At 33.8% G+C, this 15,775-nt stretch overlaps 3 protein-coding genes and 1 non-coding gene across 4 annotated transcripts; 3 read left to right on the top strand and 1 right to left on the bottom strand.

The window, feature by feature from the left end:
• The first annotated feature begins 2,823 nt into the window (after window positions 1-2,823).
• Window positions 2,824-7,118, top strand: LOC145611115 (ATP-dependent 6-phosphofructokinase 6-like). The gene is made up of 13 exons (XM_081666354.1): window positions 2,824-3,211; window positions 3,437-3,483; window positions 3,802-3,841; window positions 4,416-4,478; window positions 4,591-4,728; window positions 4,842-5,000; window positions 5,085-5,138; window positions 5,231-5,299; window positions 5,405-5,534; window positions 5,670-5,911; window positions 5,995-6,040; window positions 6,168-6,322; window positions 6,574-7,118. Exons 1-13 carry the CDS (start codon window positions 3,128-3,130, stop codon window positions 6,844-6,846), a joined length of 1,500 nt encoding a protein of 499 aa, XP_081522480.1. The 5' UTR covers window positions 2,824-3,127; the 3' UTR covers window positions 6,847-7,118.
• A 1,346-nt stretch (window positions 7,119-8,464) lies between these two features.
• LOC145612037 (AP-4 complex subunit sigma) lies at window positions 8,465-12,294 on the top strand. Its single transcript, XM_081667415.1, has 4 exons — window positions 8,465-8,660; window positions 9,600-9,686; window positions 11,767-11,835; window positions 11,922-12,294. The coding sequence occupies exons 1-4, from the start codon at window positions 8,520-8,522 to the stop codon at window positions 12,054-12,056; spliced, it is 432 nt and encodes a 143-aa protein (XP_081523541.1). The 5' UTR covers window positions 8,465-8,519; the 3' UTR covers window positions 12,057-12,294.
• Window positions 10,844-10,990, top strand: LOC145612895 (small nucleolar RNA snoR135). Its single transcript, XR_014106805.1, has one exon. It is a non-coding gene; the product is annotated as a small nucleolar RNA snoR135 (small nucleolar RNA).
• Window positions 12,295-12,855: 561 nt separating the features above from the next.
• On the bottom strand, window positions 12,856-14,513 carry LOC145612684 (F-box/FBD/LRR-repeat protein At1g13570-like). Its single transcript, XM_081668002.1, has 3 exons — window positions 13,649-14,513; window positions 13,369-13,511; window positions 12,856-13,149 (listed from the first exon to the last, which is right to left on the bottom strand). Exons 1-3 carry the CDS (start codon window positions 14,511-14,513, stop codon window positions 12,877-12,879), a joined length of 1,281 nt encoding a protein of 426 aa, XP_081524128.1. The 3' UTR covers window positions 12,856-12,876.
• Window positions 14,514-15,775: the final 1,262 nt, after the last annotated feature.

Raw genomic sequence — 15,775 nt, 5'->3', positions numbered from 1 at the left:
AAATTGAAAGGTCTAAATATATCAACTCCTCGGCACGTAAGTCAGCAGTCATAGGAATTAGGAAAGCATGGGAAATGGGGTCGTTAAGCCCATCTTAGTTTTAATTAAATTCTTTTTAGTGATCATGATTGATGACATAATAAATTACTCCGTAATAAAACTTTTATAACTAAAACAAATTAAAGATTGAGATTAATAGGGAACAAATCAGTTAAACATCGACCGTGCAAACAACAAACCTAATTTAAGACTTGTTTACATTTACTGAACTGAACTGATTGGAGCTGAACTAAACGGAACTGAATTGATTGGAGCTGAACTGAACTGAACTGAATATTTTATGAGAGAGGGAAATTAGGAGCTGAACTGAACTGAACTTAACCGATTAGAGCTGAACTGAACTGAACTGATTGAAGATGAACTGAATTGAACTGAACTGAAATTAAGTAAATCTGAACAGGCTCTAATTAACGACTAATCGTTAACTAAATTGATGATCAATCGTTTTTATCAAGTAATCAAATTGATTGTGTACTCCATATTGTCATATCGTGTGCCGTGTGCTGTTGTGCACTATTTAATATCTATATTATATAGAGTACAATACTTCTTAAGTCACACATCTAAATCTAGATTTGTGTTCTTTTTTTTTTTTTTTTTTTTTTTTTTTTTTTTATTTCAATTCACTTCCTTCTTTATACCAAAAACTTGTGTATCACTGTATTTATTTAGAAAATAATTTTGATTCATAGGGATTTTTTTTTAAAATTCTAACAAATCAAATTGATATTGCTACATGCTGTTTAACATGCTACCTCTAGAGGTCAAATTTAGAAATTGCATGCATGATGCTTACAGGAGTTGCAACTGATGTGACTGAGTAATTGTTGGACTTTAAAATTAAGATTATTATATGTTTCTTCTATATTATAGTGTAATTATTTATATGTATTGTATGGAGAGTTATAACTGGAATCTGATAACTGAAATAGAGCTACGAGTAGTAATTTAGAGTGATTATTGGACTTATTTGACATTTTCTATGTGAAGAAAATTTTATTTTGTCATAAAAAACATCTTCATGACGGAGTTCGTTACTAATAAAAAATATATATATGTCAACATATACGTGATGATGTAGAAAACAAAATACTCCAAGAGCTACTTACTTATCAACTGTTCTCTCTAAAAAAAAAAAATGAAAAAAAAAATTGTGTTATTTGCAATTGGAATTTTAATTTACATTTTTCATATGTACATGCCGAGAATATTATCGGGTCTGTCATGAGGGTATATAGCGTGCCTTCCCTTAACAAAATTAAGTTACGCTAGCTGTTATCGCGTATATAGAAAAGTGTAGTAGTTATATTGTTAGAAGATCTATGTTAATCGTTTAAGATGATTCAATATGTTTATGTATCTCGATTATTCGGTTTACTCGTTTGTTACTCGTAAAACATTAACACCTAACTTAGGCCAATAGTTTGACCAAACATTTGACTATACTAATAAACTTTTTGCTTCATTTCTTTAACATTCGAGTATCTATTTGTAACAATTTTTTTTTTTTTTTTTTTTTTTTTTTTTAAGAATTTCTTGCTTTTAAACTTTTTTTTCAATTGAACTTTGTTTAACTAAGGGCATGTTCTCTTACGTTGAAATTCAGTTCAGTTCAGTTTAGCTCAGTTCAGCTCCTAATTTCCTTCTCTTATAAAATATTCATTTCAGTTCAGCTCAGTTCAGTTCACTTTAGCTCAGTTTAGTTCAGTTCAGTTCAGCTGAGTTCAGTCAATGAGAACAGACCCTAAATATGATTAGAAGCAATGAAACATCTTAAATCCTTTTTTCTCAATTCATCAATAGTTTGATTTAAGAATTTAAGGGTCGACAATAACATTAGACAAAGATATTACTTCGTACTATTGAGTTATGAATTTATGATATATGTATATATAAATATAGTTACTTTGTTTGAGGAAAATACAAAAATATTATAATTTCTTGGGCAACAGGAAATACAAATTACAAACCTGCAAGTAGAAGATCTAAATCCACCAATAAACTCATGCCACAAATTTAAGAACCTAATATTCTTTAGTTACTTTAGACTTGACCTCCAATTTCCCCTTAAAGTCACATTACATAACCCAAAAACAGAAAAAGAAAAGTTTCTAGAATGAAACATTCTAGAAAATTTTGAAATTTCCATAATATTCTTCCTTGATTGTTTTTATTTTCACCCTTCTTGTGCCTCAAACTTTCTTCAAGGCATTTGCTTATTCAAATTAGAGTAATGTTTAGGGCTACTATATAAGCATTTAATACACTCTTAAAAATGGTACTGTATAAAATTAGAAATTTATGACAAAAAACACACGTAAATCAGTGTAATTAGTGTTTATATTTTCATGATTTCTTAACTTTACACAATTTTTTGTTTGTATTTAATGCTTATATGTAGCCCCAAGAGTTATGTATAACATTTTCCTTCAAATTACACCCGTAAAATCATAATATACGAATAATTAATACTAAATATTGTAATAACAGATATACGATAAATGTACACTCGTCTACTCGAACATGGATCCAAAATGGTCTGCTATAACATAGATTATCAGTTTATCACTCCTAAAAACTAGTGGTTGAAAAAGTAAAATCTAACCATATAACTTTTATTTATTTATATTTTTATATGTTTGTAAATTATAAATATGCGAATAATTAAAAATTTTCAATAATAATAAAAAAAAAAAGAGCAGCAATTAAAAAAATCAAGGAAATTGTTTCTAAAAAAAAAAAAATCAAGGAAATTTCGTAGCCAGTCAGTGAACGTTTCTATGTGCACATTCTCTCTCCTTCCACCCTTTTATTTTAATCATCAAAAAGCCCTTTAAAAAGTCCGAACCAGAATCTAAAAACTAAAACAATTTATATTAAGATCAAAAACTTTGAGCTTTTTTCTAATACCATCAATTTTTACCCACCAAAAACAAATAAACCTGCCATTTTTATATAAACTTGTTAAGATCCATCATAATTGTTCACTAATTTCTTGATTTGTAAATCACTAATACCCTCTTGATTATTATTATTTTTACTAAAAAGGGTAGCTAAAAGTTTTTCAATGGAGCCAAAGATTATTAAGGGAGAAGGTGGTTATGTTCTTGATGATGTTCCTCATTTTTCTGATTATCTCTCTAATCTCCCTGTAAATTTCTCATTCTCTCCTTTTTAATTTTATTTGTTGATTTTTATGATTTTATTGTATGTTTGATGTTATGTTAGTTTGATTTTTACTATGTAATTTAATATTTTAAGCTTGATAATCTTTGATTTAAGATGTTTGTGATTTTGGGTTTTTATTATCTTTCCCAGAAATTTGGAGTATGGTTTGAATTTTAATTGATTATGATTGGTTTGATTGTTTTTTCAGACGTATCCCAACCCCTTACAAAACAATCCTTCATATTCAGTAACCAAGTAAGGCAACACTTTCTCTTTATTTTTTTAGTTGTTGTTATTTTTGTTTTTGGTATTGAGATTATTCCGACGAGGTAATAATGTAGACGAGATTCGATCCCGAGTTTTTAGTGACACCCGGAACATTATTTCTGACAAAGCTCGTTGACAGCCATGAGTCCATGACACCCATTTGTTTTCTGCTCTAATAATTGATGATCATGGTTTAGATTTTAGAAAATAGAAATGGAATGAATTAGCATGGGTGTATAATTTTGACTTGTCACTTTTTCTTTATGATTCTAATTGAACTTTGGTTTTTCCACTCTCCTATTTCAGGCAATATTTTGTGGATTTTGATGATACGGTTGTTCAAAAGGTTAGTCTTTTCTCAGCCTATGACTTTCTGTAAAAGGCTGTTAGTTTTGAATTTTTGATGTTCCAGACTCTTCATAACTACCAGTTTTCTGGAAGTATATGCATTCATTTTGTATAGTAGGGCTGGCAATTAGTGTAAGAGCGGCCATGTTTGTCGTTGGTACTTGTGTCGATTTCGGGTTGATGACAAAATTTTTTAGTTCCTTATTGTTAGTCCCAAATCACATTTAAGGTTGTTCCTAAAAGATTGTCCTATTTCTTTTTTGATCATGGAGGTCACAATTTTACTCTTATGCAATACATTTTGCCCCACCACTCTTGGGGTAAAACAGTTTGGGATAGAGGGAGTAGTTGTATAAACACAGGATGGGTGTGTATAATATTACAAATGAACAAGTTTGGGTATGGCTTGGGTTGGGTTGTCGTGTCGGGTCAATGATTGCCACTACGTCAAATGACAAATGAAAGAGTTGGAGTAGCTTAAGGATTTTGATCACTCAAACTTGTATATATGCATGTAGAGTTGTGATTTTAAAAAACTGAGATTGAGCTGAGTAAGTCTTCTGATTTCACAGGCTGTTCAACATAAAGATGGTCCAAGGGGTATACATTTTCGACGACAAGGTCCTCGTCAAAAGGTAATTACTCAATCACTTTGCTTGGTTTTGTGAAGTTTAATTGGATATTTTTTTTATGGTATAAGATTGTTGATGGTGGATACTAACTCTTATGCCATGAATCATGGTTTAGGTGTATTTTAAGCCGGATGAAGTTACAGCATGTATTGTTACATGCGGAGGGCTATGTCCTGGGCTTAACACTGTGATCAGGGAATTAGTTTGTGGCTTGGATTACATGTATGGTGTTAAAAATATCCTGGGAATTGAGGTACGTTCACATGCTTTATGACGAGAATAATTGTATTTCTCTGCTTGATTTTGGTATGAGCTTATATTTTTCTGATGGATTGACGGAAATCTGGTTTATGCTTGGAAATGTAGTGTGGTTACAAAGGGTTCTATGCTCGGAATACACTCCCACTGACACCAAAGACTGTTGACAGCATCCACAAACGAGGTGGAACTATCCTCGGCACATCAAGAGGTGGCTATGTCACTTCCAAAATTGTGGACAGCATTCAGGACAGGGGAATTAATCAGGTATTGTCAGGATACTGTGTAGCTCTCTGGAAATTGTGTGACATTTCATCAAGGCATATAACGTTGTCCATGTTATGTGATTAGGTGTACATAATTGGAGGAGATGGAACTCAAAAGGGTGCATCAGTAATATATCAGGTACTTAGCTTGGGATACTGATTTTATACATATGCAGTCATGAATGCTAAGTTAGGATTGTATCACTTATTATCTCCAATGTTCCATATCAGGAAGTAAGAAAAAGAGGCCTTAAGGTTGCAGTTGTAGGAATTCCGAAAACAATTGACAATGACATTCCGGTATGCCTTATTATCCATTTTCTACTTGGCATCTTTTCTAAACAATTCAGCTAGTGTTCTTGTGAAACTGCTTGTTCTGATAATGATTTTGTATACTTTCTCTAGATCATTGACAAATCTTTTGGATTTGACACTGCTGTGGAGGAGGCACAACGTGCTATAAATGCAGCACATACTGAAGCTGAAAGTGTTGAAAATGGGATTGGTCTTGTTAAGTTGATGGGTCGTGACAGTGGTAAGTATAAAATTTTGACCAAACATTTTCATGCACCAAAATTTTGAGAAAATAATATGAAATCATGAAGCTAATTCCCTTTTCCTAAGAGTAGCACAAAGAAATTGATCTAATGACATATCATTCATCCCGCAGGGTTTATTGCTATGTTTGCAACCCTTGCTAGCCGAGATGTTGACTGTTGCTTGATTCCGGAATCACCCTTCTACCTCGAAGGGCAAGGTGGGCTCTATGAGTTCATTGGGAGACGACTCAGAGAAAATGGCCACATGGTTATAGTCATAGCTGAAGGAGCAGGTGAGAAAGTAGAAGAAAGAGACCCTTCTGGAAATAAGGCTTTTAAAGATGTTGGTCTCTGGTTGTCTCACATGATCAAGGTATGAATTTCTACTTATACCCTATCGAAGTCAATGATGTATTTATCTACACAAGCTAACTAGATTTTGTTTTTCTTTAACAGGAACACTTTGCTAAGACAAAATTGAACATAACTCTTAAATACATAGGTTAGTCTTGTATTTCTGTTTCCTTCAGCACTTTTGTGTTTCTTATGTACCAAATGCTAGACTGCTAGGCTTTAAACACATAAACAACTAATTAAGATTTCTCTGATTCCATTAATTTTGAAATCAGATCCTACATATATGATCCGAGCTGTTCCTGCTAACGCATCAGACAACGTGTACTGTACAATTCTTGCCCAAAGCGCGATTCATGGGGCTATGGCGGGTTACACAGGTTGTACAGTTGGGCCAGTCAATGGCAGACAATGTTACATACCCTTCTACGTAAGTTTCTCTCATTTGAAGTTATCTTCCAGAATGATATTGTTTTCCTTTACATTATAGGAGGGCTAATACACATATCACTGAGTGAATTAAGTAGTTTGGGAGGTTTGAAGGGGCATATGTTGCTATGTCCTGAATAATTAGGGGTCTTTTTTGGGAAGATATAAGAGTGAGATGGGATACTTCATCTCAATATTACTCGTAGACTCGTAGTATGTAGTACTTATCTTATCTTTCTCTGGTAATTGCAGCGAATTATCGAGAAACCAAACAAGGTTGTGATAACAGATAGAATGTGGGCTAGGCTTTTGTCTTCAACCAATCAGCCTAGCTTTATGAATCCTCCCAAGGGCGCAGTTGTTGCAGGAAATAAAGACGAGATACTACTATCCAAGTCTTCTGCTGAAGAGTCAAATGAGAACGAAAAGTGTGCACCATCACCAACCTCGTCATCAACCCTTGATAATCATGTCAATGATCTGCATTCGTTGAACAATGGATCTACCCATCCGATGCTAGAGTAAAGTAGTTTTCAATATTTTTGAGATTCTGAAAACTTCCACTGTTTTAAAGGAACAGAGGAGATGCATAATAATCAGTCACCTTGGATTCGTCCTACATTAGTGTTCGTCTAATAGTAGGGGATCAGATGCCACAATATTGTTAACAACTAGTATTTGTGCCCTTTGTAAAAATTGAAGAGTGAATTGGTTGTATTTATATTTGGAATATAATCTATCCCAAATACATTTTGTGTTGTAGCTTGTAATTGTAGAAAGCTCGAAGTTCCTTATCATCTTGTTTGACGTCTGAGGTCAAGAGTACAAACTTTCATGTGTATTTAAGAATAAGGTGGCAATTGATAAATTCAATACGGAGTACTATTTAAGAAAGCCCGGGCTAGCCGGTTTGACCCGTGAACTGGAATTTAAAGCCCGTATATTTTGGCCCGAGCTGGCCCTGTGATCAGCTCTACGTTTTTGGCCATCTGAAGCTAAGTGTGAAGAAAAAACAAAGTTGAATTGAACATGTAGTTATCTATCATTGAGAGTTCCAGAAAATATTTCAAAATGCAAGTAATCCAAACAAGAAATGGTCAATAGGCCAGCAAAGACAAATTGGACAAGTAAGAAAGTAACCAATTGTAAATGAAATTTTATGGTCCCCAAAAATCAAACACAAGCTAATATTACTTGCAAATTTTGTTCCATTGAAGAACAAGAAACGTTAGATTGCGTAGGGGTGCAAATGAAAATGATACCCATCATGAACAACGCAATTAGGGTGGAAATTGTGGATCCCATTTGCTTAGGGTAAGAATCAAACCCTTCTTATAAAGTCACGCATACTCACATGCTGGAAGGATGATCTATAAGACTATAACCAACTAGGTCAACTTTGATTTTTTGATACGTATTTTATTAGGTGATGCACTTAAAACATGTAACAAAGTTTTTTCTTATTAAATATTAAGCTCATATTTTATGCAATGAGGGCATTGTCCGAATTAGTTCATATTATTGATCAAAGTTTTGCATTAACATATGTGCACAGGAGAAATGTTTCACTTAAAAAAAACAAAGGGAATAAAGCTTAACATCTAACCAATTAATCCACATATTTTTAACAAGAAGCTTGGTTTTTCTTGGAAATACTACATCCGTAACCTTGAGATTGAAGGAATGAGGGTTGAATCTCTACGACCACACTAGGGGCACTTTAAGGCGAGAGATCCCTTACTCTTTAGTCTTTCCCCTCACTCGCACTGTCTCACAATATCTAACCCGCATATACTAACCTTTCCTCCCACCAACACGAAAAATATAAGAGTTGAGGTTTGAATCAGAACCCTTTTTCATATTTTAAGAAAATAAAAATTAATCCGTACTTTTATATACTTGTACAATCAAGTTTAACTGGTCAAATTAACAACAACCCGCATGTTAGACAAATAGACGATACATATACACTAATAAACTTGAGTCACTTGACCACGCACCACGGTCTGCGGTGCCATCCTAGCTAACCCATGGCGCACGAAACAGCCTAGCACATCCTAATACTATCCGACTATCCGTCTATCCTAGTTCAATTGTGACACCCTTGTTTCCAATAAAAGACCAAAAACTTTGTTGGGTTCATAGCTTATTCAGAATTCTGTATATTTCTCTCTGCAAAATAAATCAAGGATCAAAAGATGACGATACGTTTCGTGTTAATGGTGAACAAACAAGGCCAAACTCGGCTAGCTCAGTACTACGAGTACCTCACTATCGACCAGCGCCGAGCTCTTGAGGGTGAGATCGTCCGCAAATGCCTCGCTCGCAACGATCAACAGGTCTCTCTCTTTCCTTTTGTGATCTCTCTTTACTATTCCTAAATTCAGCTCATTTTTTTTGTGTATAATTTTGATCAATTTTGTTCTTTTTTGTGTATTGGGTCTTGTAATTTATCATTCATCTGAGCATTGTGGGTCAAATCTGATTGTGGGTAGTTGTTAATTTTGAATTTTAGGTGTTTTTGATGGGTGTTTGATCTGGTTCATGCTTCTATTAATGAGCAATTATCTGGGTGTTATTGAAATTGGGCTAAATGTGGAAAATTTGGATCAATTCTGGGTCTTTTCTGTGATGGTACTTGTAGATTGGAATTTGTCATCCTTATGATCAAATTGGATTGCGGGTAGTTGTATACTTAGTTCATGATTTTAGGTTTTTAAAAAAAATAAAAATTGGGATTTATGATCTTGTTTTTGCGGTAATTAATTTTGGGTGGTTTTGGATCCCTTTTTACAGAATTTAATGTCTGTTTGATGTTTTTTGGCATTGTAAGGAAAGGTTTTCATTGTGGATTATGACTTTGTGATTATGATTCTTGAAAATTCATAAATACAAACAGAAAGCTTTAAATTTGCTTAGCTGAAGTGTGCGATTTGAGTGTTTGGAGGTGCTCTAATCTTGTTCAATTCCTGCATTGTGAAAAAACCAGCTATCTATGTGATTTTTATTTGTTGTAAAGTTCATAATTTATGTTATATCAAAGTTATTCGTGTTTGTTGCATCTTGAACGGTTAGTGACATATGGACTATTGTTGGTTTAATGCAATTTTGTTTAGCAATTTGATTAATCACAAAATATGAAAATCGGTCTTTAGGTCTTACTTTAGCTACTGATTTAAAGGAAAATTAAACTTGTTCCACAAGTGGGTTTGTATGACCATGCTTGCTTCTGGTTTGACACATTACTAAACAAACATTCCTCCCTTTTGACATGGCAGTGTTCGTTTGTGGAGCATCGCAATTACAAGATTGTATATAGGCGCTATGCATCTCTATTTTTCTTGGTTGGAGTTGACAACGATGAGGTGATTATTTGCTCTCATTTAAGTTTTTATTTGTCCAATTATGTTACTTCTAGCTGTAGCTTTGATATTGCTTTTCGTGTTTTAAACAGCTTAAGGCTGCTGTTTTTTTTAGTGCACAGGCATGAATGCATGTGTTTATGTGCAAGCTCACTTTTATCATCACTCTTTTGGGTGTAAGGCTTCTTTATAAGCTTAAGACCTCTCATGGGTATTGTATCCATGTTATAGGTATAGTTCAAGCATTTTCTACTTTCAAAGAAGAAAAAGGTCCTGAGACCTCATTTTGAGGATTTCTTAGTTGTCGTTTAGTTGGATACTTATATGTAGGAAGTTAGACCTTTGAGGGTTTTGCAAGTATCATGGAGTCCAACTTGCTGAAAAACTTGGAAAGTATAGAGAACTGTTTGGTTGTAAGGAGTAGAGATTTTTATCAAAAGCTCCACTTACCTAGCCTCAATTTGTGGGAAGTAAAATTCTCCAGTGTTAACTCCTCAGTTTTCTACTTTTCACTTGGATTTTTGTGCCAAACTGCCAACTAAACACCCGGTCAGACTATGTTATTAATAATTTTCATGTGTCTTCCATCATAAGTGTTGTGTTGGTGAATTCTATGTTTTGTGGAGTCTTATTTGAGCAACAACAACTGTACCCTGTGGCCTGTGATGATCCTGTCTTTGTGTTTCAGTATTGCGCTGTTAAAACGTGTTATAGGTCAAAATACTTTCCTTCTATCTTTGTTGGGGAAAGGGAGCAACTATGTTTTGTGATATCTGTTGGATGATCACATTCTTATATGATACCTCCAAATTTACATCCCTTCTGCTAGTGTGCTACTCGTTAAATTTGGGTCTGTATACTCTATTGGGGGATGTTAATTTCATCATATTATAATTTGTACATAATACCTCCAAAAAACAATACAAGTTAAAATGTACTGCAGATGATTTTACTTTCAGTAACCCTGATGTTTTTTCTATCGGAAGGTTGAGGATAGAAGTGTTTTGTACTTTGCTGTAATAAGTGTAAATGTACTCTTGCTTAGAGTTTCTGCAGCCAGCTACGATAGACAGGCTATTGAAGTATGTAATAACTAATAAATAGTAATCATTGTCTTTTTGTACGTACATTTTGGTGATTCTTCAATTAGAGGCATGAAAATAGCTGGGATTGTGTGTATCAGTATTAAGTGGCAATCATGCACTCTATACTGAAAGAATTCCCCGCAACATCATCCATTGGGAAGATGGGCAGTTGAGTTTCTTCTCATATCTATGGACATCTCAACAATCATCTTCCCTAAACTATTTTATCCTCATCTTATCTCCTTTTTCCTTTCACTTTCAAACATTATGAGTCTTCTACCTTTGTTTTCCTTGCCTGTCAAATTTACCATTCTGTTCTTGGCTTAAGGTCCTCCACAGAGCGAATATTTAAAAAAAAGGTTTAAACTTTGAAGTGATGATGGAATTATTGTGTTATTAGCTATTCTCCAATTTCTTGAACATTGATTAGTTTATATGTTTGATTTTGTGTGTGTATACACTATACATATGCCGATGGCATTGTATAATAAGAGTACAAAAAAGTTGTATATCTAGGATAAGTGGTCGTAAAGCAGGGCAAACTTCAAATATTAGTTTTTATTTATTTATTTATTTATTTTATTTTATCGTATTGTCTTTTGGTTTATGTTTGGAATCTGGAATCTATCAACAACTCAAGGTCAACACTATTTGGCCTACTTATTCCTGTTAAATCCTTTCTTGGAATTCGAGATAAATATGAGACTGGTGTAACTTTTGTTTAACTATTCATCCCCGAGCTGAAATACTATTTGGCCTACTTATTCCTCTCCTAATGCTGTAGTATCTTCAGTTCCCGAGCTCTTCTGATGCAAATCATAGAACAATTAATTTACTCAAGTCTCATAGTTTTCATCTTGTTTGAATGTAGCCTATTGCTTGAGATTTTTATGTGTAAAGTACTGATGGAGATGCTGTGTGATGATTTCTTTGTTGCACAAGTTAACTCTCACCTCAGCATTAAATAAAGTATTTTATTGCTGTCTTTTAAATTGCAGAATGAGCTTGCGATTCTGGAGTTCATACATTTATTGGTAGAAACCATGGATCGACACTTTGGCAATGTGGTGAGTGTCATCCTGCATACTTTTCCCTTCTTAAAACTTGTATTATCATATGTTCTTTATTCTTAATTTTGATTGCAATAATGCAGTGTGAGCTGGATATTATGTTCCATCTAGAGAAAGCACATTTTATGTTGGAGGAAATGGTGATGAATGGATGTATCGTAGAGACGAACAAATCTAACATTTTGGCCCCTATACAGTTGATGGATAAAGCATCTTAATTATGTGCTTGGATGAGGTACAATTTAGGCTATATTGTATATGTTGACATTCTTCTTTTCGCCAAATTTTCGAATTCACAAAATCAACAAAATGAGGACAGTGCTGTTAACTTTTTCTCAGTTGTATGTTAACAATCATTAAGTTTGTTACTAAGCATGTTTTATTTCAAGAATGTTAGTGGTACTTTCCTTTCTGTGGAATAGCTGTAATTTTGTCATTCATATGAGATAAAATGAAGTTATGTTACTGTTACTCCGTATAATTTAAGGCTTGTGTTATACACTTATACTTCGTATATTTTTTCCCCTGATTCTCTGATTTACTATGGTCTTTGGATGCAGTAAAATTTTGTAATTTTAAAAAAATAAATATAAAAAAAATGTTTTTGACCATTTGAGGTAGTGTATGGAAAACAAAAATGCATACTCCAAAGGCCTTTGTTGATGCTCTTGGTTATTGGCTTATCGCAACTCCTATGACACATTTAGCTCTAATGTGAGGTTATTTTATCAAACTTGAGTTGCATTTCTTCAAGCACAAATGGTTGTGGTTATGCATTGACAATCATGAAAGTCCAGCCGTTGCAATAATAAGCTGGAGGAACTATTTCTGTCTTCTGTTTCTATTTTCATTAGTTTGGGGCAAAACATGAGTTCATTTTAACCTGTTATAATCAACAAAAGCTCCTCAACTATGAAATTTTTCCCAAACAATTTACTAGTAGTTAGCTAACACAAGCTCTAGAACATTTGAGGAAATTGCATGGAAAGAAGTAAATAACTTCACAATAATCAACACATAAGGTCATTCCTAGATCCTCTATTGCGCCAAAGAAACAATTTTTGCCTTTGTCGATGCTCTTGGCAACTGCAATAGCTCTCGCAACACCTTTAGCTCTGAAGTCAAGTCAAGATAACTACACTTCAACAGCAATTTTTCCAGCACAACTGAGATACCAAGCACATATTCAATCAATTTGAGCTCCACACTTGACCCAGTAATACCTGTAATTTTTGCCTTAACGAGATGTCCAAGCTTATAGTTGTTGTCATAGTCAAATTTGTGTTGAAGAATGCTTTTGTTCGGAGTAATCTGTCCACAATGACAGTAATTTCTTTAGAATTAGAAACCACAGGGGTGCCTTGTATAGACAAGGTAATTAAACAAAACTCTAAAAAGTTTCGTAGGGTAATTTCGACTTCTGCAAAATGTTTCATGCTGTAAAACTACGGCTATTGTATATCTTCAAGATCTGTGAGTCAATTCTAAAACATATGCTATAAAATTTATGCATAAATTACGAGTACTTACTGATAATTCAAGATTCTTAATATAGGGACAATTTTGAAACATGCTGATAGTGAAACAAAATACATTAAAATCATTCAAGTTGAGTTCTGTCAGGCAAAGCTTTTGCAGGTGATTAAATGTCAGAGTAAGTTTGTTCTTACAACCTGCAGCCAAGAACTTGCATAACAAAGAGAACAGAGATTAAATAAAGGGACCATTTTTTTTTTTTTAAAAAAAAAAACCGTATTTTCAAATAATGAATACTGTAGAAATTGTAGCTGTGATTTTAAATCTACCTTACAGAGGTTGCCATCAAATTCAAGGTTTTGAAGCTTAACTGGCTGAACTGCAAGGATCTTAATAGTGTTAACTGTTTTTAATCTTTCTATGTATGAACCGTTCCCCATTGAGGATAATTTTAGTGAAACGCGCTTGAGATGAAAAGCATTCCTGAAAGCCAGGGATGCAAAAGGGCCTTTTATAGTCAAGTCTTCCAGGATAGGCACATGATCAAATACTAGATTAGTATTACCATCTACAAACAGAAGCGTTAATGAAGTAAGTCGCGGACAATTTTTAATCAATCTTCTGAATACACCATGTTTAATTTCCAAAGAGAATAGCTCAAGAATCCGAAGATGAGCAAAAGCCGTACAGTCACTTGGTGGAGCATTCAGTACATACCAATATAATCTCAATTCTACCAGCTCATTGCATTCGAAAATATAAGAAGGCACAATAACAGGATCCCTTTCATCTTCTTCAGACAAAAGAGTGATCTTTTTAATCCGTGCTCTCGATAGGAAAGATAGCCACTGACTGAGATTAAGGTTGAATTCCTGATCAAGATCTTCTGGAACATGAAGATAGAACTCATGTACAGGACCATTGTGATGAAGCAATATACTACTGATAATGCCGCTGATCTTTTGCCAATCAAAGCTTCCGCTTGATTCATATTCTTCCCAGAAAGCTTTATCAAAGACAAGGTGCTTAAGGGACAACCAATTACGCCTCCATTTTCTTGATAGGACGCTCATCTTAGCTACCATCGACACTGGTAAACGTTGCAGGATATTGTCTGTTAGATCAGTTGGCAGACTACTGATTAAATCTTGGTTTGGTTCAGGAATCTTGGTTTTTTTATTAGACTTTGAAGAAGCCATTGTTTACTTAGAGATCGAACTCGTAATTTGGCCAAGTTTTATAAGTAGACTATACAATGCAGAAAGGTGTATATAGTCCCTATGGATTCCAAGTATTAGTAGTGTGGCTTCCCAAGTGATCAGTTTGCTTAGATTTGGGGGGTGAAAACTGAAAACTGTAAAGTCATTGTTAAAAATAAAAACACAGAAGTTTAAGAGTCAATGAATCTATGTGTTTTTTTAACTCTAATATAACTCGTATTATTCAAGTTCAAAGACCATTATTATTGAAAAAAAGAGATACTCGTATTTATTTATATTAAGAAAAATTAATTAGACAAGTCTAAAATAAATACTTCCTCGATTCACAAATTTACTATAACTAACCCTTGTCCTCGTAATTTATAGTTATAAATCTATGGTAAAATATGGTCATGTAAAATCTTATTTAAAGGCATGGATGTAAAAATTTATTAATATAAATTTTTACGCCGACATAGTTAAAAATATGCTCCGTAATTGTTAAATTTGTATGATTGTGTGTTGGTAAACACAACAAAATAAACTAGTTAACTAAATATCTAAAGCATATTGCCTTAGCATGGGAGAGAGGGAGAGTATTTGTGTTTTAATGTAAAACATAAGTTTGGGGTAAAATATGAATTCAGTACAACATTTTTTTCAGCAAAATTTCTCCAATCTTCAATTCTCAAAATACTCTTCCCCAAGCATTTTATACATGCATTGATATACTTAACATTTTATAGCAAAACAAATATGAATTGAATTATAATGGAACATGGGCCCATTATAGTAGCCAATAAAAACATGACAAAGTAAGGTTGTATGTAGGGACCACATACAACAATTGTATGTGTAGCCTTTACCGCAAAACAAAGCTCTTGATCATTTGAGGAAATTGCAAGAACATAACTATACATCATAACAACCTAGATCTTTCATTGCGCCAGGCAAACAAATTTAGCCCTTTTCGATGCTCTTGGCAACTGCAATAGCTCTCGCAACACCTTTAGCTCTGAGCTCGGGTCAAGTTTAGCACACTTAAACATGAATTTTTTCAGCTTAACTGAGATACCAACAATATATTCAACCAATTTGAGCTCCGCACTTGAGCCAGTAATACCTGTAATTTTTGCCTTAAGAAGGTGTCTAAGCTTAAATTTGTTGTCGCAGTCAAATTTGTGCTGAAGAACACTTTTGTTCGGAGTAACCTGTCCACAATGACACAGTAAAACACAGGGGACACGATAAATGAACAAAAT

This window comes from Chenopodium album, chromosome 24, assembly GCF_948465745.1.
Source record: "Chenopodium album chromosome 24, dcCheAlbu1.1, whole genome shotgun sequence".
Lineage (NCBI taxonomy): Eukaryota > Viridiplantae > Streptophyta > Magnoliopsida > Caryophyllales > Amaranthaceae > Chenopodium > Chenopodium album.
Note: the sequence above shows the minus strand (reverse complement) of the source record. Positions and strands in the feature narration are given on the sequence as shown.